Source organism: Ambystoma mexicanum, chromosome 1p (genome assembly GCF_040938575.1).
Source record: "Ambystoma mexicanum isolate Mex_15411 chromosome 1p, UKY_AmexF1_1, whole genome shotgun sequence".
NCBI lineage: Eukaryota > Metazoa > Chordata > Amphibia > Caudata > Ambystomatidae > Ambystoma > Ambystoma mexicanum.
The window spans coordinates 1,130,137,994-1,130,165,084 of record NC_090921.1 but is presented as its reverse complement, the minus strand read 5'-3'; the positions used below and the strand labels follow the sequence as shown (position 1 = coordinate 1,130,165,084).

The 27,091-nt window shown below is 48.2% G+C and overlaps 1 protein-coding gene across 1 annotated transcript in view; it reads left to right on the top strand.

Moving 5' to 3' along the window:
• Positions 1 to 284: 284 nt before the first annotated feature.
• LOC138449643 (cholesteryl ester transfer protein-like) overlaps positions 285 to 27,091 on the top strand; it is a 204,189-nt gene continuing 177,382 nt past the window's right edge. Inside the window, exon 1 of the mRNA XM_069604785.1 lies at positions 285 to 522. Within this exon, the coding sequence (XP_069460886.1) occupies positions 300 to 522 (223 nt within the window). The 5' untranslated portion in view covers positions 285 to 299. The remainder of the gene's footprint in view (positions 523 to 27,091) is intronic.

Sequence of the window (27,091 nt, the reverse complement as noted above, 5' to 3'; positions counted from 1 at the left end):
TGGTAATAAATAAAATCTATCCCACGTTACAATGGGTTGTAGCTTCTACTGTCACGTTAAAGCGACATTTTCCACTTCCCTTGAGCCTGGGTGTTTTTGTGAAGTTCAGCCCAATGGCTCTTTCTGCCCCCCTTTACTCGGCGAGGGATCACTAGGGTTCATGAACGCCGGGGCTGCACTACTAATGAACTATGTGAGAGCACAGCTGAGGAAGTGAAATCACAGATTAGGAAACGTACATTTTCTTTAGAGGGGAAACCGGTCATGTCCTGTCCCCTTTCTAGCATTCCCTTGAAGGAATGACGCAGCGGAAGCGCCATTGCTGCGGACACTCCACCTGCAACACAGTGGCTTCGCTACCGAATTACTTCATTCTGCGCCCGCAGCCTTTCACTATGGTTCCGCTTGCGGTCATCGTAGCCCTCTGCCTTCTTTCCATGTCCTCGGCCTGCGATTTCGAGCCAGCGTCGTATGAAAACACCGGGATTGTCTGCAAACTGACAAGACCAGCCGCCTTAGTGTGTAAGTGCATCAAAGTGTTTGCGAGGTCTCTTGGTAAAGCCCAGGACAGAAAGAACTGTTTAGATGTGTCTTCTTTTAGAAATACTTTATTTTTCTGGTACTGTTTCAGTGCACGCTGTTTACATTGAACGAATGCAAACCAATATAACTATCTCACTGTGTGCAAAGAATAGACAAAAAAAGATTTTCTTTGCTCACTGCAATTACTAGGGAGTCAGAATGTGCACGTGCTTTCATTTTGCAATTGTTGAGAACATTCTTTTCATTTCCTTTATATTTTAACATGTGTGCATTTTTTCGATTTTCCAACGCTCCAAATGTTTTGTGTAAAGTTTCTAAAACTCGTGCTTTGTCAGGTCGAATGCTAGGGCCATGTGATAGTGCGAAGCGCTTCGAAGCATACTGGCACCAACTTGATTCAATTACATTTCAACACAGAAGCACCCTGGCCTTGCTCTCTGAGGTACTTCTACGGTACTTTATGCGATGTGTTTCGAACTTTAGATTTGCGGGATTTTAAACAATTTTCTTCATATATAACGAAGTGACTGTAATAAAACTGGAGTGAACAGGGTGTCATTGTAACCCACACATACACACGAATGGCCTCAATGAACAAGGAAGTCACAGCGAAGGCAGTATTTGTAATAAGTAGAACACTATAGGCAGGGAACATGACACACATGTCACATGTTGCTTACTGTGCAGGGCAGGGTCCGGTCCATTTAGAATACAACTGGACCGGTGCAAGACCAGCGTGTTTTCGTGTTACTGCGCCTTTCGCTCTCTCCCAGTCATGCGGTAACCTGTCCGAGGTACTAGCATATCAAAATATAGATGCAATATATACCACAACATACTGTCTGGTAGCACTGCTGGTTTCAATATCAAATACAGTACACCGTTATTAGGGTGACCAGATTTTCAAAACAAAAAACCGGGACGGCCAACAACATAAAAGAGGGACTACCGCTCCTCCCCCAACACGTCCCCACAACCACCCCCAACCATATTTCCAGCACTTCGCCTTTCTATAAACTGTATATAATCTCATTTGTGCAGTCTTGTCTGTAAATAGTGGCATGTTAATTCAAAATGAGCATCAGCTCTAATTGATATTAAATGGCTTGCTGTACAATGATCTCAAAGCCAGTCTCTGTGGCACAATCAGTAAGTGGTCTGACTAGTACCTGAGAGGTTGGGGGTTCGAGCCAAATCCCCAGGTTAAACATTCTGATAGTGTTGTGAAAAATAATTACTGTTTTAATGACCGTAGCCCCCCAAACATGCAAACCCTGGACGGGGTTTAAAAATGAAAAAACTTCCGCGACTCCGGGACGGAGGGTGATTTCCCCGGACTGTCCCGGGAAAACTCGGACATCTGGTCACCCTACCGTTATATAAAGCGTCACATTAACAAAGTTCCCCACAGTGAAGCGCGTAGTCTGCGTATACACGTCACGGGACTTCGTGGCAGTGAAACTCATGGGCTACGCGTTTCTTCTCCGTGTTGGTCTAATAACGCCAGTGTTAGTGCACAGAACAATTTCCTTTTGTATAGTTCTGTGACAATAATACATGGGAACAGTGTGCATGTTAGCCGGAGTGGTGCCTTGCCTGTGTGAACTCATCAACACATGGCGCCCTAGGTTAACTCGGCGCCGTCTCAGCTTGATGACCTCAGAGAGGGAGTCTGACGGGCAGATGTATAACACCTTAAACCAGGACAAATACTGCCATGGGGAAAGTGTTCAGCCTTGCCAATGGCCATCAGTCAGAACAATGCCCATCGGCCTAAAAAATGGACCGGTATTTTATATTGTGCTCTTCTAATAAAATACAAAGTGCATCAGCAAGAAATGCCGGACAAAGGGCATGCGCTTATGGCTGAAGCAGCCCCTCTGCTGCACAGTAATGAATGGTAACTAACGTATTGAACTGGATAATGGAAGTAACATGACATGGTAAATTGGGAGAGCACAAGAAAAGAAGCAAACACAGGATGTACAGATGTAGACAGATGTGCATTCCAGCAGCAATTGTTACAGGTCTATGGCAACATTCGGAATCCCTGGGAGCCCACCCACAGACTCAGTCAGACGCTGGTGTGTTCAGTTCGGCTCCCCGGTTGCTCTGCGGCATCTAGTCATCTTCCAGATTTAGCGGCGGGGAAGGGCGCACTGTTTGGCGGCCCCCATGGACCCATCCTGCAGCTTCCTGGTTTGGCCACGCCCCCCTGGACTTTTAAGCCGCACCGGAGCCCCGCAGCGGTGAAGCCCGCGGCGGGGCAAGGGCGCGGTGTTTGGCGGCCCCCACGGACCCATCCTGCAGCTTCCTGGTTTGGCCACGCCCCCCTGGACTTTTAAGCCGCACCGGAGCCCCGCAGCGGTGAAGCCCGCGGCAGGGCAAGGGCGCGGTGTTTGGCGGCCCCCACGGACCCATCCTGCAGCTTCCTGGTTTGGCCACGCCCCCCTGGACTTTTAAGCCGCACCGGAGCCCCGCAGCGGTGAAGCCCGCGGCGGGGCAAGGGCGCGGTGTTTGGCGGCCCCCACGGACCCATCCTGCAGCTTCCTGGTTTGGCCACGCCCCTCTGGACTTTTAAGCCGCACCGGAGCCCCGCAGCGGTGAAGCCCGCGGCGGGGCAAGGGCGCGGTGTTTGGCGCCGCAGGTGTTCGGCGTTGTAGTGGGAGGCCAGCCTTGGACTCACCCGAGAGAGGAGAGAGAAGCAAGTGATAAGAAGTGCAGACGTGGGTCTGTGTGTCCTGGCTAAGTGAAGCCAAACGCTGTTGTGGGCAGTCGCTCCCAGCCCTGTTGAGCCTACAATGCCTCTTCTTAATAACCTGAGAACACTGAAAGCCCATGGCCTCCCGAGGAAACCCCCTCCTACGTCACCATCGCTTTCACCTCTTCTCCTGCCCTCACTTTGCTCCAAGGCGTGTCTTGAGTCTGCCCTCTACGAGAGTGGGCCTAAACCCAAGCAAAAGGTACTGGTTGTAAAGAGGACACGTCCTCCGGTCCAAAGGGGAGTGCCAGCTAAAATCCCCACCTTGGACGCCACAAACATTGTCTTAATTCCTGGGGGTGAGCCCTCTTCATGTCCCCCCCCCCGCCCTCCCAAGTGAGGATAGTTGGGGGCTGTTGGGCACAGCTGCCACAGAGGAGCAGCATGGACACTGAACAAGGGAGCAGGGAAGGATCCACATCCACCAATCGGCAGTCTGTCTGATCCATGCAATGGAGAGGGCCGCATTGCTAAGTCTCAGGAGGCCCAAGCCAACGGAGGAAGGTCCAGGCCATTCTCTCCAGAAGAGCTTTATCTCCCTGTTCCAACATTGAGTTTCAGCCCCCCCAAAGTGTTCCCCGTCCATGGAAATCTCTGTGCCGGGACAGAGATGCCGGTGTTCTATGAGGGGGGCATCGCAGGATTGGGAGAACTAGTCAGCAGCTCTCCCCCAGGAAGTTCCACCCCTGCAAGCAAGTTGGTGGTTTTCACTGGGCTATCGGACTCTAACAATGGTGTTGGCCCGGGAATGGCTCTATCCAGTTTGGCCATGGTCTGCACGATGGCCGAGGGCAGCCTACCCATTGATGCCCTTGTGCGCAATCTCCCCATGTGTAACAGAAGCCTCGGGAGTGAGCCTGTCTCTACAGTGAGCCCATTGGCCAGTCTATCTCTTCACCCTTCCCCACTCAGGGTGTCCAAGCTCCAAAAATGCGAATCTTTCGTGGATGTACGGTTGGCTATTAACCCCCCATCCGAGGTTGATCTTTCACACGGAAGGTCTAAATGTAACCAAGTCCTGGCTGAATTGGTTGCCATTAGAAATTTGCTCACATCCCTTATAGCCACTCAAGCGAGGGAGCAGAGGGAGGGGGAGCCCGTTCATATCTCGACTGCTAGTAAGGGTGAAATTGACAAACCCCTGGCACATCCCAAGAACCAAGTCTCTCGGAGACCCGAGACTACAGCCCCAATATTTTCCTGCCCTTGCCCTAGCCTGACGTCTGGGTATGTACAACCGGCCAATGGAAAAACTCCCAGTGCAGGGGGCATTAAGCAAAGCAAGCACATTGGGGTGGCCGACTCGGCATCAAGTCAAGCAGGTCCAAATTGCCTTAAACTTGGGGGGAAGAGCACCTGTGGTTCACGGCATAGAAGCGGCCCATCCCAGCCCCCCGCTCAAGGCCGGACTGGACGACCTATTGTGTATCTTCATGGGGTACCAAAAATGGAAAGGAACACGCAGGAGTCCGGGGAAGCTCTTGTAAACAAAAGCCTACACTGGCTACGGTCTGTGAGAGGTTGTTCTTTTGGGACCAGGGAAACTTTGGCGGGTTGTCGCAGACTGGCCAGTTTGGGTCAGAGTTCAGGGGACATAGTGGAATTGGCCTTCTGGGACTGGAGTCTGGCGAGCAGGGTCTTGGGTCAATGGGGGGGAGTGGGAGTGACACCTAGGAGCGGAATCCTAACCAGCCCACTTTTGCATCTAGGCTCTGAGTTTCCCTCGAGGCCAATTCGGAGGACCTACCCCCTGTCTGGGGCTAACCTCATTCCGCTAGGCCGCGATCGGTCAGGCTCCTCGGGGGTCAGGGCCAGGCAAGGGGAGTTATCTATAGGGTGATGGGGTCTTTTGTTTCACCCTCTCTTTCCCATAAGCGACTTTTTGATGCACCATTTTTTGATATGGTCTAGTGATTGTAATTGCTTTTGTGTGTTATTTTTGCTATGTGTTTGATGGATTTTTTTCTTAATCCGAATAAACTTGTTGACTGACTGGATTCAATCATTCTCATTAAAACAATTGTCTCCAAAGGAGGTTCTTTAAAAAAACACTGAAACACTGAACCTCCAGAGTGGAGTTATTAGCAACTGCCTTATCTAAAGCAGGATAAGAAGGGCATGTCCCCATCGCCCAAAAACAGAAGCTGACCAAGCCACTCCTAAAAAACATTATCTAGACCCAGTTGTCCTTGGAAACTATGACCTTATTACCATACTCTCCAATCTGGACAAAATCATGCTGGGAGAATTTGCTGAACAATTATAGAGGCACCTGAAAGATGTCGACCCATCCCCAGTCTAAGGCACGATTTTATCATAGTCGTGGAACTGGAACTGGAGGTTCTGAAAAGTTTCTCGTCCATCTTAGATGAAAGGTCATCAGGAGTTTGCTTAGTATGCCATCTGACAACTCTGATTTTCTTTAAATAGTCAAAGCAATTTTGTTTATACATTTACATGTGTCCAATGCCCCATCTTATTCAGACCTTCGATGTGGTATGATATTCATATGCCAAAATACTCCAAACCACTTGGCTACGGATGAGTTCACAGATCACATGGATGAGTTATCCCTTTGCCTTTTGGTGGTTAAGATATGGATGTGCAATACTTAATTACAGTTAAACACTAGTAAAAACAGACGTTATATCTTTTGGGGGGCATCCTGCAGACCAGCCTGCCCACTTATTTTCTGAAAACATCCTTGCTATGGATAAAGTGAAGAATCATGGGCTGCTCTTACATGCAGTGATAGCCATGGCCGCTCAGGTTCAGTCATATGTTAAGCTTGTCTTTTTCCAGGTGCTCAAACTGAGACATGTCCTGTGTTTCATTCCTAGAGTCCAGAGACCCCATGTTATGGGTAGCCTTCATACTCAGAGATGAAGTATTTAACACATTTCATGCAGGGATTCATGCGGGCCACCTTCATTGGTTACAAATAGCTCAGAACGCCCGGACAGGATGGCTGTTAAGGGGTCTCAGGAAGAGAGACAATGGGGGTCATTATAAGTTTGGTGGTATCCCGCCAGTAAATCTGGTGGGAACCACCAAACTGAATTACTGTTACCGGCACTCAGTCTGCCGGAATTACCGGCAGATTCTGAGTGCCAGGGTCTTGAGTTCCCCAAGCCACCCCGATCCTTTAAGCTGAGCTGTGCACACCAATAAAAGAGAACAAAAGAGATAAGACCTATTGGGGAGAAGATCAAAGCCCATTATCCCCTCTATCATCGGTCCCGATCCTCTCAACCATTTCTCCCTTGAGCCATCTTCCCCTCAGTGCAGGTGATAGCAGTAATTAGTGTACCAGGCCTGATCCTCACTGAGTAGGCCACCCAGGGCATTTGACCTGATTAGTGTTCCTTATTCCACTGATAATTAGGCATCCCATAGACTAGGGGGCCTCAACCAAGGGCAGCAGAGGCTAAGGGCAACTTCTGTTTGGCTGTGTTACGATATGGAAGAGCCAAGGACCACAAACCCCTGTTCCTGTACACTATATATCTACTGTCCTGCTGGCCACCACCTTTCAGAAAATCCCTAGACTCAGCTCTCTCCTCCTCATATTTTGCTCTCCCAGTTATCTAAAATGCTCCTAAACACTCTTCTTGTGCTGCCTATTTCCTTTCTTCCTCTCTCTTGGGCCTCCATGTGCTCCTGTGCACTGTCCCACTATTCCTCCTCTCTACCACTCTCTCACTTTCCCTCCCTGTCCAATGCACATCAATCAAGCGGCTCACTAGCAGTTCTTTTTTTCATCGCTAATCATTTCAACCTTATCTACCCTACTCGCCTCCTTCAAGAGACCCAAACCAACACTCTCCTGCTCTCAATCGAACTCACACTGGTCCTCTTGAATGCCTAATCTCTCTGTAATAAAACACCCTTTCCTACCACTTTGACTCCTATCACCACGAGCTCTCTAGACATATTCCTTCCACACTGACTTCGCTGCAGTCTCTCACCCTCCCCGGCTATCTAAAAGAGAGAGTGTTGCTATTCTGATGAGTTCCATTCACATACCATTGGCCTCCCAATGATTTCAAGCACATATCTAACCAACTTCTCACTCTCAATACTCTTATTATCTGTAGTGTGGGGCATGGAAATGACAGCAATATATAAATAATGAATCTGGCACAAATGGATAGATTAGCATATTTATTAACGTTACAAATAAAGATATTGGGAGAGTAGGAGGGAGGGTGTATGAGCGCCGCCAGGTTGAGCTCAACTCCCTGTAATGCTTCAACCCGCATTCCATATTCCATCACGTATCTGCAAGAGACGTGAAGCTGAACAATGATGTATAAACTTGTTCACGAGGCACAGAGTATCTAACTGGCAGCAGCTCGTAGCAGAAATGTGAATACTACACATCTCCCCTCCTTCATAATGACAAAACAAAATTAACAAAACAAAATATATAACTGTTACGTCTTCATGGGGTCCACAACTTGAACATATTTACACAAAGTCCACCATGTGTCGTGGTTTGCGACACTCCTCCCTACCTCGACCTGCGAGGAGGATCTGTGGTAACATCTGGCAAGGAAATATCCTTTAATTTCTTTGTGTGCACACTTGGTAACAACGTTCTCCTTACATTCTCCATTCTTGATATTTTTCCCACATAACGTGCTCTGCTTCCAGTATCATCTGCTCGTCCACTGGCAATATTATCACCAGTACCATCCATTCGTCCACTGGCACTCTTAACACTATTGTCCTGTGGCCTCACCACACACACCCTCTCTGTATTTGTAAAGACTGGTAGAGGGGGGGGTCTGTACTTCTGCTCTCTGTATGGTAGAGGAGAGGCACAGAGGACCCCAGCCAAGATTCTCTATTATTGGTACGTGGTCGAGCAATCAAGGCCTAGCTTTTCAGGAGGTGATGCAGGCTGGTTCTTAAGTACAGTGTAGTCCCTGAACCCCCACAAAGGAATCTCCACACACTGTATTACTGAAAACACAGTCTTTATATAATTAATATTCAAAGGTATGTACACGATCACAATAACGCACTTTGTACTCGGAAGTCAATAATGATAAATATATACAATTCTAAAGTGGTACCACCAATGTTATCAAATCTCATTAAAGTGATTAACTGTACGGTAAAAATGTCACACAGATTAATAACGAGGAAACCAGCAATAGAGATAGGAAGGAACGCAAGATGGTTGAAACAGTAGGCAGAACTGACCCCTACCACGAGGCACAGTTCTGTGTGGAGATCCCCCCCACCTGGGCAACCTGTAAATAAAGATATATAGCACAAGCCCAGTCCATATGTTCAAAAGTCTCACTTCTTCCTATTAAGGTTTTACCCCCCCAATGTACTTGGTGGAGTAGGGTTCTCCGACGATGCGTCAACCGATCCTTCTTGAGTGACTCCCTTTCAGGCAGGAGCCACGGATCATCGAAAGGTGTCGGGGAACTTGGCGTTCGGTGTCTGGGAATCAACGGCCCTTCTTGAGTGCCCTCCCTTTAAGGCGGGAGTCACGGGTCGTCGAACGTCCAACGGTGAACAGGTTGAACTACGACAGGGAAGTGACAGCTTTGTTCCTAGCGGTGCTCATCGACGACAGAGCATTGGCGTCCTGCAAGGAAGAGGCGTGCGGGGCACCTCGGTGACGATAGTTCTGGACCGCAAAGAGATGATGAAGAACTGTGGCCCAGCAAGGGCGTCGAGTTGTCGGCGTCTCTGTGGTCCTTAGGTGGCGGGAAACCCACCGGTGGATGCTCCTCAGCGCGTCGACGGTCGGGCCTTCTCCAGCGGGAGACAAGCGGATGACGATGCAGGCGAGAGCGTCCGATGATCAATAGAAGTTCTTAGGCAAACGGGAGCACGGCGGCCGTCGACAGTGGCGGACAACAGTCCGAGTACTTCTTCCTGGAGTTCCGCAGCAGTCCCCGTGTCGGGTCGGCAGCCTGTCGTAGGTCTGTCTACCAGGGAGCTTTGGCAAAGATCAGCTGTGCACGATGGTCCCTCATAGCTCGGGAAGAGGGCGCCTTACCAGGTCCTCTCTGGGTCAGTCCTTGGAGGCACAGCAGCTTTCAGATTGTGAAGGAGAGCAACAGCAATTCTTCTCGTCCAGCAGGGCTTCAAGGTCAAGCATCAGTTACTCCAGTTACTCGTCGTAGTGGACTTCAGCTTCTGAACACGATTCCTAGCAGTGAGAGGTCCCCAGATATACTGTTGATCTCCCATTCATTTCGCTGGGTCACACTCAAGCATCCAATCACGACTACGGGCATTCATGCAGGCAGGCAGCCATCAGGCACACGAGGAATTCAGGCCATTCACTTCTCTCCAGACACTCACAACAAGTTATGTGTATTGGGACAAGTACCGAGCCATTGAACACTCCAAGCTGCATTCATACCGGTTTCGGGCAGGGCTGTCTCAGTCATTGTGTCAACCACCAGATACTAGACATCCACAACACAGAATGCAAATTCGTCACACACTCTATTCACCCAGGTCCCACCCACAGCAGGTACCCACAACATACATCACCGGGAAGGCTCCAGCTAGTCTGGCCGGGCCTTCACAACAACACCATATATGGCATTTCCACCCAACAGCCAGTCAGGGGGAAGGGACAGAGTCAGGGCTTCCCAGGACTTTGGGAAAACAAGGTAATGGGTAATAAAAAGCAAGAGGCCACCGGGGCCATCTTGTTTTACATCAGGAATCAACTGATCCCAATGGCAGGGCCGGGGTATCCCAAAATGGAGGATACTCCGCGCACCTGTCAAATTCAGCATGGAGCTGCCACCAGCCCATACCCTGCTCTGCAGGCCACCCACAGGTGCCCAAAAACATACACTAGGGGCACAGGGTCGTACCCCCACCCATGGGTGCCATAAGGGCATCCCATGGGTCCGTTCACCAAACCAAAAGAAAGAGAGCTGCACCGCCAGGAGTCCCACATGAACTCCTGCATGGAAAACACGACAGAACACATGATAAAAAGCAGTAAAGGACAAGGATATAGAGGCCCTGTCCCTCCGATGCATTTCCAGCATCACAGTCGCCCCCCCCAGACTGAGGTGGAGGGTGCCTAATCTCCCACGGGATAGACACCCTCATCCAGACGGTCAAAATACCTTATGGAAAGGCCATCTGCATTATCTTGACTCTTCCCTGGTCTGTGCTCTATGGTGAAGTCTAGCCCTTGCAGGCTAATGGACCACCTGAGCAGTGTCGGGTTTTCACCCTTCATCTGCATAAGCCACTTTAGGGGCTTATGATCTGTTTGGACCTTGAAGGTAGACCACGTAAGGTAGGGCCTAAAATGCCTAAGGCTCCAAACTATACTAAAACATTCCTTTCCAACAGTAGCCCACCTAAGTTCTCTAACCTTGAGTTGTCTACTGATGAATATGATAGGATGTTCTCTCCCTTTGTCATCTAACTGGGACAAGACAGCTCCAATTCCGGTGTCGCAGGCATCCGTCTGGACGATAAAGGGTCGGCTGTAGTCAGGCGCACACAACTTGGGTGCCCGACACAGACTTTCTTTCAAGCCATCAAAGGCCCTCTGACGGTTTTCAGTCCAAATGACCTTCCTAGGCTGCTTGGGTGAAGTCAGAGCTGTCAGTGGGGCAGCTATGGTTCCATAGTATGCCATGAAATTGCGATAATACCCGGTGAGGCCCAAAAAGGCTCTCACCTGGGTTTGAGTAGTGGGAGTCTCCCAGTCCTGTACATCCTGTAAATTACTGGGGAGAGGTTGGATTTGGCCCCGTCCTACCTCATGACCAAGATACGTGACTTTCCCCTGAGCTAGAGCTATCTGGCACTTGGTGGCTTTGATAGTGAGGTTAGCCCTCCTTAAGGCCTGTAACATTCTACCCAGATGTGTCAAGTGCTCTTCCCAAGTGGAACTGTAGACGGCAATGTCGTCTAAATAAGCCACACAAAAGGCTTCCAGCCCACTGAGAGCATGATTGACCAATCTCTGGAAGGTGGCAGGGGCATTCTTCAACCCAAAAGGCATGACCCTAAACTGGTAGAGTCCCTCTGGTATTGAGAATGCCGTCTTTTCCTTGGCATGGTCTGTCAGAGCTATTTGCCAATAGCCTGAGGTGAGGTCAAAGGTGCTCACAAATTTGGCAGCACCTATGGTGTCCACGAGCTCATCAGCCCTGGGCAATGGGTGCGCGTCAGTTTTGGTGACAGCATTGACTCCTCGGTAGTCCACACAGAACCTCCAATCCTTGGTACCTGCCTGGGAACTTGCCTTGGGGACAAGGACCACGGGACTGGACCAGGGACTGGTTGAGGGTTCAATAACACCCAGATCCAACATCTTGGCGACCACAGCCTGGATGTGGTTCTTAACCGTATCTGACATTCGGTAGCTCCTGCTCTTGACAGGCACGCTGTCACCAGTGTCAATCTCGTGCTTACACCACGGTGTAAGGCCTGGCGTCAGCGAAAACAGAGAGGCATACTGCTGGAGCAAAGTCCTGCAGGCCCTCTGCTGCTCGGTTGTCAAATCGGGAGAGAGCTGCACTCCCTCCACTGAGCCATCCTGAGGGTTGCTATGCAGCAAATCAGGAAGGGGCTCACTCTCATCCTCTTCTTGCTCTGAAGCTAGCAAGAGACATGAGACCTCTGCTCGCCTGTGGAAAGTATTGAGCCTATTTGCATGGAATACCTGAGGGGCCACCCCTGGGATTCCCATGTCAACCAGATAATTGACCTCACCCATCTTGGAGATTATCCGGAAGGGTCCAGTTCATTTATCTGCCAATGCCCGCGGCTTGGTAGGCTCCATCACAAGGACCTCCTGTCCTGGAGTCCAATCCACATGCAATGCTTTAAGGTCATGCCAGTATTTGTTCAATTCCTGGCTGGCCTTGAGATTCGCCGTTGCTTGACCCATCATCTGTGTCATCCTCCGTCTGAGGCCTAACACATAGTCCCCCACTTGCTTGGCGGGACCAGGAGGGGTGGCTTCCAAACCTTCTCTGATCAAGACGAGGGGCCCCCTCACGGGATGTCCAAAAAGTAACTCAAAAGGGCTGAAACCAACGCCTTCTTGAGGTACCTCTCTGTAAGCAAACAGCAGGCATGGCAGGAGGAGATCCCATTTCCTCCTTAGGGGCTCTTCCAAAGCACCTAGCATGCCCTTGAGAGTTTTATTAAATCTCTCAACCAGACCATTGGTCTGGGGGTGGTAAGAAGTGGAGAACTTGTAGGTTACCCCGCACTCTTTCCACATGGTTTTCATGTAACTAGACATGAAGTTGGATCCTCGGTCAGAGACAACCTCCTTGGGAAATCCAAAACGGGTGAAAATGCCCGGGAGGGACCGGCAACCACCTTGGCCGTAACAGTCCGAAGGGGTATAGCCTCAAGGTACCTGGTGGCATGATCCACCAAAACCGGGATGAACCGATGTCCACCTGACGTGGAAGGGTCAAGGGGACCGACGATGTTGATGCCCACCCTCTCAAACGGTGTGCCAACCACTGGCAATGGCTGCAGTGGGGCGATGACACTGCCTCCAGTTTTGCCAGACAACTGACAAGTTGGGCAGGTCCTGCAGTGGGACTCCACTTCTACTCCCATCCGAGGCCAATAGAAATGGGCAGAGAGCCTCTGCTTAGTCTTCTTGGTACCAAGATGACCAGCCAAGGGCACCTCATGCGCCAACTGCAGTAGGAAGGGCCTGTAAACCTGGGGTACCACCAACCTCTTGAGGGCACCAGGTTCAGGCTTAGTGGGCTCACTAACAAGGAGCTCACCCTCCCAATAAATCCGGAATGTCCTAGGCACTTCTCCGTGTGCCTGGGACAGGGCCTGTTTCCTCAGACTCGAGAGAGAGAGGGACACTCTCTCTGTCCTTTACTGAAGTCTGCCCGGGAGGGTCCCCCTTCAGCTAACAAGCATTGAAGATCGGGATGATCCTCCGGGTTGAGAACCTCTCCCACAGGAGAGTCTTCTGGCTCTTCTCCCACAGGAGTTGAGACAGGGTTTACCACTGGACCCAGCCCGTACGGAGCATGGATCCCAATGGGTGCTGTAGGAACAGCAGGAAGAGAAGGAGCTCCCTCCACAGAGGTGGCCTTCTTGCTCTTCCTTCGTCTTGCCTTAGGCCGCGCCTTCGGCTCGGGTACCTGACTCACAGCCAGACCCGGTGTCACCTGTGACCGCAGCAGCAGTCATGGGAAGACCATCCGCGATCAATCCCAACTCGACTAGATCGTTACCTAACAGAATGTTAGCAGGGACGTTGTCCTGAACCAGGACAGGAAGCTTTGCTGTCTTGTCTCCAATTACAAGTGTGACTCGGGCTACAGGCGATAATTTGGGAGGCCCACCAGCTACCCTGGTGGTTCTCAGAGGAGCATCTACATAGTCCTCTGGCTTGAACAGGGTCCTGTCCACCACTGTCATGCTTGCCCCAGTGTCTCTCAAACCAGTAGAAGGCTGGCCATTCAGGAGGACACTTCTCAAAAATCTACGGGTGTTCTGTGGGATAGTCGCCAGTACTTCCGCGTACTGGTCCCAGGCCCCAAGGGACACTAAGGAAATCTCTACGGGAGCACCAAAAGTGATCCCTGTAGAGGAGGGGAGGACAGTGGCCTCCACCTCAGACATGGGGTAAAGGTAGGTCAGGCTGACAGCCTGTTCTCCGAGTGCCTTACCTTTACACTTGGAGTCACCCCTTTTGTGATCCAGAGCCCCGCAGTCCCAACAAGTGCGGGGTACGGTACTGGAACCACCGGGAGCCTGCTTTGCAGCAGGTGGACCACTACTCTTATTCCCACCCACAGATGACTTATCCCCACTAGATATTTGGGTTTTAGGAGAGGAGGGTTTAGGTTTATTCGACTGTGACTGCTTTTGGGACTCCTTAGCTGTCTGAGAGGCCCCCTTTTCTTTGTCCTTGTTCTTCCCACTGGAGTCCTTAGGGGACACCCGGTGGGAGACCCACTTGTAAGCCAACCTAGCCAGCTTAAAGGGATCCAAAATGTTCTGGTCAGCAACATACTGACGCAGCTCTGGTGAACAGGCTTCAGAAAAATGCTCAAAAAACAACAGGTGGGACAATTCAACAAAAGTTTTCACCTTGTAACCATCAATCCACCCCATCATATTCATGTGCGCAGCACTCACCCAGTCAACCCAAGACACATTCTCTCTTTTCTTAAAATCCCTGAACCTTTTAAGGTATTGGGTAGGTGTCTTGCCAAACTTGGCAATCAAAGCAGATTTCATACACTCATACTGACCCCTTTCTTCCACACTTAGCTTCAGAATACAGTCATATCCATTTTGAGGCACTGTGCTTAGCAAACACTTAGCCCAATCTCTTTTGTCAACATCATGAATTGCACAAGCCATTTCAAACGCTTCAATCCATTGGAGGATATCAGAACCCTCTGAAAACACACCAACCAAATCCTTCATGAATTTAGTTGCTGGGGACCTGACACTCTCACTGGGTTTCGCTGAAGTCTCCACTCGAGCTTTCTCTAGCTGGATTCTCTGACATTCAGTGTCCTTGTCTTTGAGTTCAAGATCCCTATTTTTGAGTTCAAGATCCCTATTCTTGAGCTCCACTTGTTGAGCCAACTCCTCCTTCTTAAGCTCAGCATCTATCTCCAACTTGCGATATTCAAAGGCCAATTTCATCCTTAATAACTCAAGCTCCAAGGTATTGCTGGGGTTCGGAACAGAGGCAGCAGGAATGGCGGTATTCCCAGAAACGGATTCAGTAGAAACCCCAGGGGCAGAGTCCTCATTGGTTGCATTCCCCCCCTCATCAAGAGTTTCACCATCTGTCTGGTAGTCCACCAGGGCAGCTATCAGCTCAGCCCTAGACTTATCCACAAAGTCTTAATTCCCTGGCTTCACAAGCACTCTGGAGAGCCTCTAAGCTCATCCGAGTCAATTTACCATTCGCAATAGACTCCATTGCTTGTAATGCATTTATTTTGTACACACCCAAACCTTAATCTAATAAAGTGCAGATATTTTGTAAGTGGCACGGTTATACACTGATTCTTAAAACCATAAGCATCCTACCGCTGCCACCAGTGTAAAGACTGGTAGGGGGTGTCTGTACTTCCGCTCTCTATATGGTAGAGGAGAGGCACAGAGGACCCCAGCCAAGATTCTCTATTATTGGTACGTGATTGAGCAATCAAGGCCTAGCTTCTCAGGAGGTGATGCAGGCTGGTTCTTAAGTACAGTGTAGTCCCCGAACCCCCACAAAGGAAAGTCCACACACTGTATTACTGAAAACACAGTCTTTATATAATTAATATTCAAAGGTATGTACACGATCACAATAACGCACTTTGTACTCGGAAGTCAATAATGATAAATATATACAATTCTAAAGTGGTACCACCAATGTTATCAAATCTCATTAAAGTGCATCAACTGTACGGTAAACATGTCACACAGATTAATAACGAGGAGGCCAGCAATAGATATAGGAAGGAACGCAAGATGGTTAAAACAGTAGGCAGAATACTGACCCCTACCACGAGGCACAGTTCTGTGTGGAAATCCCCCCAACTGAGCAACCTGTAAATATAGATATATAGCACAATCCCAGTCCATTTATTCAATAGTCTCACTTCTTCCTATTAAGGTTTTACCCCCCTAATGTACCTGGTGGAGTAGGGTTCTCCGACGATGCGTCGACCGATCCTTCTTGAGTGACTCCCTTTCAGGCAGGAGCCACGGATCGTCGAAAGGTGTCGGGGAACTTGGCGTTCAGTGTCGGGGAATCGATGGCCCTTCTTGAGTGTCCTCCCTTTAAGGCGGGAGTCACGGGTCGTCGAACGTCCGACGGTGAACAGGTTGAACTATGACAGGGAAGTGACAGCTTCGTTCCTAGCGGTGCTCATCGACGACAGAGCGTTGGCGTCCTGCAAGGAAGAGGCATGCGGGGCACCTCAGTGACGATAGTTCTGGACCGCAAAGAGATGATGAAGAACTGTGGCCCAGCAAGGGCGTCGAGTCGTCAGCGTCTCTGTGGTGCTTAGGTGGCGGGAAACCCACCGGTGGATGCTCCTCGGCGCGTCGACGGTCGGGCTTTCTCCAGTGGGAGACAAGCGGATGACGACGCAGGCGAGAGCGTCCGATGATCAATTGAAGTTCTTAGGCAAACGGGAGCACGGCGGCTCCGGTCGGCGACGGCGGTCGTCGACAGTAGCGGACAACAGTCCGAGTGCTTCTCCCTGGAGTTCCTCAGCAGTCCCCGTGTCGGGTCGGCAGCCTGTCGTAGGTCTGTCTACCAGGGAGCTTTGGCAAAGGTCAGCTGTGCAGGATGGCCCCTCGTAGCTCGGGAAGAGGGAGCCTTACCAGGTCCTCTGTGGGTCAGTCCTTGGAGGCACAGCAGCTTTCAGATTGTGAAGGAGAGCAACAGCAATTCTTCTCGTCCAGCAGGGCTTCAAGGTCAAGCGTCAGTTACTCCAGTTACTCGTCATAGTGGACTTCAGCTTCTGAACACGATTCCTAGCAGTGAGAGGTCCCCAGATATACTGTTGATCTCCCATTCATTCCGCTGGGTCACACTCAAGCATCCAATCACGACTACGGGCATTCATGCAGGCAGGCAGCCAATCAGGCACACGAGGTATTCAGGCCATTCACTTCTCTCCAGACACTCACAACAAGTTATGTGTATTGGGACAAGTACCGAGCCATTCAACACTCCAAGCTGCATTCATACCGTTTTCGGGCAGGGCTGTCTCAGTCATTGTGTCAACCACCAGATACTAGACATCCACAACACAGAATGCATATTCGTCACACACTCTATTCACCCAGGTCCCACCCACAGGAGGTACCCACACCAAACATCACCGGGAAGGCTCCAGCTAGTCTGGCCGGGCCTTCACAACAACACCATATATGGCATTTCCACCCAACAGCCAGTCAGGGGGAAGGGACAGAGTCAGGGCTTCCCAGGACTTTGCCAAAACAAGGTAATGGGTAATAGAAAGCAAGAGGCCACCGGGGCCATCTTGTTTTCCATCAGGAATCAACTGATCCCAATGGCAGGGCCGGGGTATCCCAAAATGGAGGATACTCCGCGCACCTGTCAAATTCAGCATGGAGCTGCCACCAGCCCATACCCTGCTCTGCGGGCCACTCACAGGTGCCCAAAAACATACACTAGGGGCACAGGGTCGTACCCCCACCCATGGGTGCCATAAGGGTATCCCATGGGTCCGTTCACCAAACCAAAAGAAAGAGAGCTGCACCGCCAGGAGTCCCACATGAACTCCTGCGTGGAAAACACGACAGAAAACATGATAAAAAGCAGTAAAGGACAAGGATACAGAGGCCCTGTCCCTCCGATGCATTTCCAGCATCACAGTATTCATATCCTCCCATCCACTGTTTTAATGGCATGTTTAAATACTTCAGTAACTTTAATAGGCTTGGACCACTTACTAAGACCTTTCTTTAAAACAGGAGGAAGTTTAAATCTTACCACATTTCCCACCACAGGTATTATATCTTTCCTATTCACAGATAGTAGTTTATCATAGGCATATTTGTTCTTCAACTGGACTCTCCTGATATTCACACACAGACTCAAAATCTCTCCGTACTTCACTACCTTTATTCATCCATGATGGTGTTTGCTTTCCTCCCACTGCTCAACTCAAATGGGGACAAACCTGTAGTGGAGTGTGGAGTGAAACAATGTGCCAAAACTTTCTCCTTCACATCTTTCTCCCAGTTCAATCCATTTGACCACACCCATCGAATGGTCTCCTTGAGCATCTTATTAAACCGTTCCACTACTCCATTTATCTGTGGATGATAAATGGCACTCTTTTTGTGTTCTATGGAGTTCCTACTGCAAAACCCCTCCATTTCCTTTTAGCGGAATTGAGTACCATTGTCAGTCATGATGCTTTTTGGAAATCCGTCTCTCTCACAGATTTCCGAAAGAAAATCAGTAACAGTTCTTGCAGTGATACCAGGTCTAATTAATACCTCCACCCACCTAGTTAGAAGATCAATTACAACCAGACAATACTGTTGTATACCATTACTATTCACAGGACCAAGTACATCCATACCCAGTTCATCCCATGCTTTATCAGGAATCTTTGTCACAACCATCGGGTGTTTTGCACCTACACAACCTTTCTCACTTTCATTGCAAAGGATACAATCTCAAATAGACCGCTCTATTTGAAGATCGCAGCCATGCCACCAGAAGTCATTCCGTATTCTCTGCTTGGTTTTCACTATTCCCTGGTGACCTTCATGACCCAAATCAATCAGCCTTTGACGTACTCTTGATGGTGGAATTATTCTGTCACCTCTCATGATCATGTTACCGCACACATACAGTTCATCTGCAACTTTCCAATAGTCTTCGGGACCAAGTTCTTCAAATTTCGCTTTCGTCAATGGATTTTGATTTACGACGAGTTGTTTCAATTGCATTAATATACAGTCTTCTGCTTCTGCATCATTCCATTCATTCTGCGGAATGGATGTCGTCTCTATACTCAAAACAATGTCCATGGCATCTTCTCCTTCATCTCCAACTTCAGACACACTTGTGAGACGGGATAAGCAATCAGCAGTAATATTTCTAACTCCTGAAACATATCATACAGTGCAATTCAATTCTTGCAGAAGCATTACCCATCTCCTAATACAATTAGAAACCTTGTCCAATCCTTTAGTCATGATAACATGGACTAGTGGTTTATGATCCTTCCAAAATTCTACCTTGACACCCCAAATGAACCATGAAACTTCTAAACTTTTCCACTGCCCATTTTATAGCGAGAGCCTCCTTTTCTATAGCAGCACATGACTTTTCAGCTCCTTTTAATAATCTTGAAGCAAAAGCGATCAAAACTTCCTTGCCATCAGCTTCTTGAGTGACAGCAGCTCCTAAACCAACATTGCTTGCGTCCGTAGTAATGATGGTTTTTCTGTTACTCCTGAAATCATTCAACGGTGGGGCTTTAGCCAAAGCAGACTTAATGAATTCAAATTCTTCTTCACATTCATGGCTCCATTCAAATGTTTTCTTCTTGAGAAGTTCTCGCATCGGAACAGTGTGTATTGCAAAACCGCGCACAAACTTCTAATAATATTCTGCCATACTAATGAAAGTACACACTTCATCCTTAGAGTTTGGTCTAGGCATGTTTCTTTTGGTATCAGCTAACTGTTTCTTTGGCGATATGCCTTTTGCTGAAATTATGTGACCTAGATATTCAATTTCAGAACAATTAATATTACATTTATCTTTGCTTAGAGTCATCCCTGCTTTGTGTAATTTCTTGCAAACATACACTAATCTTTCATCATGTGTTTTTTGATTATCTGCATAGATCAGAATGTCATCCTGAAAACATATGACGCCCGGTTCCCTTTCAAAAAGTCTGTGCATTATTTTTTGAAATACAGACGCAGCAGGCACCAATCCAAAAGGCATCCTTTTATATTGATATAGTCCATCAGTCGTGATGAAAGCTGTAAGTTGTTTAGAGTTTTTGTGCAACTTCACTTGATGATATGCCAACGTTAAATCCAATGTCGAAAAGAATTTCGATGGACAAATCGTGGAAATGAGTTCTTGAATATTAGGAAGAGGATGTCTATCAGGGATAACACCTTTATTTAGTTCTCGCATGTCTACACATATCCTGAGCTTACCAGATTTCTTTCTAAGTACAACTAACGGTGAGACCCACTCGCTAGCATCAATACTTTCAATAATACCTTGGTCTACCAGAGTCTTGATTTCTTTCCTTACTTCGTCTCTCATGGATAGCGGTATACCTCTCAATTTCTGTGCTACAGGAATATGACCAGATTTCAATTTGATTTCATGAACATATCCTTGAAGACATCCAATTCCTTCTCGAAACACTGCTTTCATAACATCACTAATTTCTTTTGATTTGATTTCATCACCTCCTATTGCTAGAACAGCTTCGTTAGGGGTACAATCCAATTTCACTTGAAGTTTGCTTTGGTGCGTCCAACTTAAAAGAGGTGTTTTGCCTACACTTGTGATATATATTTTACCGTTGGCTTTCCTGTCTTTGAATTTTAATGTGCCCCAAAACCAACCAATTATGTCAATCTTAACACCTCCATATTCTCTGGGGTTAATGTCAGCTTCGTGTAGATATTCGAGTTTCTTCCTATCCCATAAATTCTGTGGTACCAGGGTATATTTAGTGCCAGAATCTATAATCCTGCGCATATTTATGCCATCTACACAAACAGTAGCTTTAGGGCTCTCCATAACTTCTTCATCCTCATCATTCATGATCATAAATACACATTCTTCTCCTTCATCATCTTCGCTGTGACCACTGTCGGTGTTAACACCTATCCAATTCGTGGATGCACCGTGAAATCTACAACATCTGGAGTAATGCCCTTTTCCTTTGCATTTGCTGCATATTATGTTTAGTGCAGGGCAATCTGGATCATCTGCCCAATGGTCACTGCTGTCACATTTGTAACATCTGCCTTGTTTCCTTCTCCTTGGGCTGATTCTTTGTCTGTCTGGACTACCTTTCCTTGCACGGTTATTGGTCTGTCCTCTGAAAGTTATTTTATTCTTCGTTTCTTCATTACGCGATGTTCTGTGTAACATACAAAACGATCTGCGTCTTACAGAGGCGCACTATTCACCGTAGCTATTGACTCCTTGGCATCAGTGGTATTAAGTGGAGTAATATTAGGGTTTGTTGTATCAAGCTTGATTTGGACAGATTTCACCCTGTTTTCTAATTCCTTCACACATTCTTCAGTGTGTTCAACTTCTTTAGCCACACGCAATACAGTATCTAAGGGCGGATCATCCTCAGACCAGAATCTTTCTCTCACTTTGGCGCTCCTGCATTCCAACATAAACTGATCTCTCAGTCTTTAATCCAGTTGCTCATTAAAATTGCAAGTTGTAGCTAATTTCCTCATCACAATAATATATTGTTCAACACTTTCTCCCTCCTCTTGCACTCTCTTCCCAAATTTGTAACGTTCTAATATGGTGCTCAACTTCTTCTCATAATGTTTGTCGATTTTCTTGACAGTAAGTTCATATTCATTAAGATCCATGTCCTCATTAACAGGTAGTTCTGGCAAGGTCTCTAACTTTTCTTTGCCAGCAGGGCCTAGACAATGTAAAAGCAATGATTTTCTTTTTTCAGCACGCAATTTTGACCACAAACAACACCTGCATAATGTTCAAATGACCTGATCCACCTCCTCCATGGTATTCCGGGTTCACCAGATTCAGGTAGAAAAAACATGGGTGGAGGTACACTGTTGAAAGACATATTTTATTATGTTGTGTGGTGGATGTTTTTAATTAGTGTTTTTTCAATTGACTCAAAATTCCGTTGGTTCATGTATGGGGATTCGTACTCTGCATTCGGATTACTGCATATTGTATTTTAAACATTTCTATAATTTCTGTACAGCAGTATGAAATTGTTCACTTATGTGGTAAATTTTGTGCTGTGGCTTTAAAAGTTCTTTAATTGTTGTCTGCTATCCACGGATTGATGTGTATGTCACTTTAAATATGTATATATTGTGCTGTGGCTTTAAAAGTCCTTTAATTGCTGTCTGCCATTTACGGATTGATGTGTATGTCACTTTAAATATATTCACTTCCTTGATGAACACATGCGCATATGCAGAAGTTTCTGTAATGGGTTGGAATATTATTGAAATGTGGCGCGCATGCACGAAAATAAATGAAACGTGAACAATGTGCGCAACAGCAGAGCAGCTGTACACATAATCGCAACGATTACCTTGGAAGGGGTGCGTTATGCTTCCAGGGGCCGCTGCAACACTCGGGCAAGAGCGGAGCGGCCTCGGTGCGTCGTCGTCGGTAAGCGGAGCGGCCAGGCTTCAGCATTTGTTATGGAGTGGAAGGGGGGCTGGGCTAAGAAACCTCGTCGGCAATTGTAGTGTGGAGCATGGAAATGGCAGCAATATATAAATAATGAATGTGGCACAAATTGATAGATTAGGATATTTATTAATGTTACAAATAAAGATATTGGGAGAGTAGGAGGGAGTGTGTATGAGCGCCGCCAGGTTGAGCTCAACTCCCTGTAATGCTTCAACCTGCATTCCATATTCCATCACGTATCTCCACGAGACATGACGCTGAAAATGATGTATAAACTTGTTCACGAGGCACAGAGTATCTGGCTGGCAGCAGCTCGTAGCGGAAATGTGAATACTACATTATCCTACTTAGCTACCCCTCACCTGGCAACCTCTATCTCTTCTGATTTGACCTCCACCGACATTTGAATATCTCCTAGTCAATGTCCCTTCCATCATCACTGGGGACCTCGAATTCACTAACATGACAAAGACCCAATACCTACAGCTGGGCTCCACCTTCTCATCACTCGTTGGTCAATCTTAGCTAATGTGACACAAACAAGGCTACACACTTATCCTCATCTTTTCACTTAATAGCACCCTCTGTTGACCTTTAGCCTTCTTACCAAACACTCACCGACTTCACCATCTCCATCCACCATCCACTCTCTATACCCTCTTTGTCTTCTATCACTAAAACAATTCAATCCTGACTTCATGGTCCTCTATTTTAGGAAAGCAAAAACCCCTCCCCAAGCTCTCGCTCCCCTAATTATCCAAAAGTATTGCACCTGCCTTTGCGACCCCCTTGATTTTCACTACTTGGCTCGCTCTTTGATTCCCAATTGCCCTTGCTCCAACCATGCAGCTTAGTACAACCATGCATCTTCACATGCACCGCTGGTGAAAATCACGTTCATCTGCTCTCCTTGCTGCTTACAAGGACCCTTTCCATACCCTGATCAATACTCTAGAAGCTGCTAAATGTTCTTGTTATACCGTTCTTGTTATACTGATCTCATATTTACTATTTGCTTGCACCTTCACAAGCTGCCCATAATCCTCCAGGCCATGCTCCTCCCCCGAAAACCTTCAATTCATATCCTCCTCCCATCCCGTTGATGCCAATGCTTACTATGTCGCATTTAAAAACACAGAAATGTGTGACACCCTCATCTCCCCCTCCTCCTTTTCTCCATTACCCTCAACCCTTACCCTCTCTTCACTATCATACTCCTCTTCAAGCTGCCCTGATGAGCTTTCACCCCTCCCCTGCTTAGCTAACCCATCCTGCGCTCCTATCGCACCCCAAAGAGCTTGTGCCACTTACCAGCTTTCACTTCTCTTTCTTCAACTTCACACTATTGACTGGTATCTTCCTAGCCACCTACAATGTGCCCATGATCTTGAGGAAACCTACTGCTGACCCTAATAATCTCTTCTTCTACAGACTTGTCTCCCTTCTGCCACACCACTCTAAAAATGCTCTAACACGTCCCCTTGAACTGCATTGCAAACATCCTGTAAGCAAAGTCTCTATTCGTCCCTTTCCAATCTGGGTTCCACAGTATGCACTCCACTCAGGCGGCTTCCTAATGTCTGAAACCTTTCCACTATTGTGCATCACTAGCACCTCTCGACTATTCTCATTCGTCTCAATATCTCTGCATCCTTGAACACTGTGGCTCATCCCTAACTCTTCCAAACACTTTCCTCCCTTAGCTTCAAGCACACCATCTTAAATGAATGTGTCATATCACTCTCTCTGACTGTCCCTTCTCTATCTCTTGGAACACCAATAGCCCTTTCTTGACCACCCTCCCAAATGGCATTCCAGAAGGATCCATTGCTGGGCCCACTCCTCTAAACTCTATACGCCTCCTCTATGGTCACACTTATCTCACACATCACTCTCTCATCCCACCTCTTTGTGGACAATGCAGAGATTGACTATTTTCCCTTTGGACATTTCTAAGTGCTTCTCACTAGAGGGCCCAATTTTGTTTGATGCTTAACACACTGTACCATTTCCACTCTCCCATCACCTATCACTTTTGGTCCTGACCTTCTTGCACCATTCTCAAATGCTCACAACCGTGGGACCCTATTTACTAGCAAACTCAAACTACATCACTGGTTGGAACACTACATTTCCCTTACAACCTAGCGTCACGCTTACCGCTGACGCCATCTCTAAGGGACCACCGGCCTTAACTGACTTGTGTAAGCATCAGGGAAGGCTGGTCTGAGCGGAACCTTTACGGTCACGCTAGGACCGACATTTTTGCATATCACATGAGGTCTAGTAGCTGGCACTTAGCCTGTGCAGTCTTTCCTTTTTGCTGCCTAAGATATGATATGATATGATAAATCATTTATAATGCGCCTGTACACAAGTGTTTCTAAGGAACGACAAGACATGGGAGGGAAGACAGAGGGATGGCAACACAACCGCTCTTACTAGGCCTTGTGTCATTCAGATTGTGCAAGTGCGAGAAGAAGTGCAAGGGGAAAGGGAGGGGGGGAAGTGCAAGGGAGAGGGGAGGGGAAAACAGGGCAGCAATGATCTGAGTAAGTGCAGCCAGGGCAGCATGGTTCTGGGTAGTGCAAGGAGAACAACGGACTGTAGGGTTACAGTTACAGCCCCTAAGTGCGTGGTAGGCCCGGAGGCAGTGCAAGGGTGACTGGTCAAGAAAGAACCTGTTACCCAGTGAGACGCTGAGGGTAGCCAAGGAACCAGTCAGCACAGCAGACAGGTAGGCTAGCAGGGGAGGGAGAGAGAGAAAGCAGAGGAGATGAGGAAAGTTTAGAGCTGCTTCCGGAACTTCAGGTGGTCTGGCTAAAGTTTAAGAGGACCCGGGAGGCCATTCCAGAGGGAGGCCCCTGCAAAGGAGAGAGATCTACCCCCTACTGTCTGCCTGGAGAAGCGTTTTACCCTTAGAGAGTTGGAGGTAGCTGAACGAAGGGCTCAAGAAGGAAGGTATTTTGGAAGAGAGGGTTGGATGTAATATGGGCCCTGGCCCCAGAAAGCCTTGTGGACAATGCATAGGGTCTTGAACTTGATGCTTGTAGCCACCAGGAGCCAGTGGAGAGATTTGGGTCCCTGGGGTTGAGGTCAAGTATAAATCTTGCAGTCCTGTTCTGGATTAGTTGCAGAGGGTGGAGAATAGAGGCAGGCAGATTGAGAAAGAGGTTGTTGCAGTAGTCCAGCCTAGAGCAAACCAGGACTCTGGAGACAGTGATCTTCTGGGGGAAGTGAGAAAGGGAAGAGTCCCTTTGAGGAGCTGCAGCTGGTAGTGGGACTTCTTGGCGATGTCCGAGATGTAAGGAGAGAAAGAGAGAGTGGAGTCGAAGATCACACCAAGGTATTTTGCCTTGCAGGAAGGCATAGGAAGAGGTCCCAAGGTGGGTGGCCAGAGTGAGAGAAGGAAAGCAGGGCCAAGGGTCCAAATGAGAAGGATCTCCACCTTACTGGCATGAAGGCAGAGATCGTTGGAGGTGCACCAATCCTGAATCGCGGATAGACACTCAGGAATGAGCGAAAGAGGAGAAGAGACTGAGGGGAGCCTTAAGGAAAGCTGATTGTCATCCGCATAACATTGAAAGTTAGAGAAAGTAGAGATCAGGTGGGCCTAAGGGGCCAAGTAGAGGTTAGAAAACTAGAGCGAGAGGATAGAGTCCTGGGGAATGCCACAGATAGAGGTGGCAGAGAGAAAGGGACCAAGTTGGACCTGGGAGGGGCGGTTGAAGGGGAAAGAGGTCAGCCACTCTAGGGCCTGATCTGTGAGCCTAGGTTCTCACAGAGTCGTGGTTGACTGTTTCAAAAGCAGAGGAAAGGTCAAGGAAGAGGAGGACAGAAGGAATGCTGGAATCAAGGTTAGAGAGCAGATCTTCACAGGTGTTCAGGAGAGCAGTTTCCGTGTCTATGGCAGCTCTGAAGCCAGACTGATGGTCATGGAGACAACCAACAAATTCAGTGTGCAGAGTAAGCTGGTAGATGCTCAGCTTTTCCAAGAGTTTGTCCAGGAAAGGGGTGATGGAGATTGGGTGATAGTTTGCCGAGCAGGTAGGATCGGTAGATAGGTAGGATCGGTAGAGGAGGCCATGCACAAGAGAGTGTTTATGGGGAGAGGGGAAAGTTCCAGTGGCGAAAGAGTGATTACAAAAATCGGCCAAGGCTGGAGAGAGGGTGACAATATGGTCCTTGATGGTTCTGGAGGAGCAGGGGAGCACCTTTTTGGACAACACTTTCATAAATCGGACTTGTCTAGAAACCTTGTCAGGTGTTGTCAGAGAGAAAGAGGAGAAAGGAGGAGGAGAGTTAGAGATGGCCAAAAGGGTCCTAGAGAAGAAGAGGCAGAGTAAGAGGAATTGGAGGACAGGATGTCCTGGGTTTTAGCAGAGAAGTGAGAGGCCAGAGCCGTAGAGATCGCCTGGGAGGGAACAGGAGAGGTAGAGGCTGCAAGAGGATTGTCCAGTTCCTTGCATATTTTAAATAGTTTGGCTGTGTTGTTAGAAGCTGCAGAGACACAGGTTTGAATGTGTGCTCTCTTCTTGGACAGGACAGAGAGTCTGTATTGCCTTTGGAGCAGACGACAGGCCAGTTTGTCAGAGGCTGCGCCCAAAGCCCTCCACTTCCTCCCAGCCACACTGCACTTGCATTTCAGAATGGAGAGGTTGGAAACATGCCAAGTTGTACTTGGAGGTAAGCTTCAGCCAGATTCTCATGACGGTGCAAGGATGTCCAGGGTGTTGAAAATAGAAAGATGCGGATCAGAAAGGGCTCTTAGAGAGTGTGAGTCAGCCGCAGGAGTATGAGGAGTAGAGAAAGTAGAGGCAAAGGCATCCACTGACACACGCTTCATGAGCCGAATGACAGAGAAGGCAAGTGGC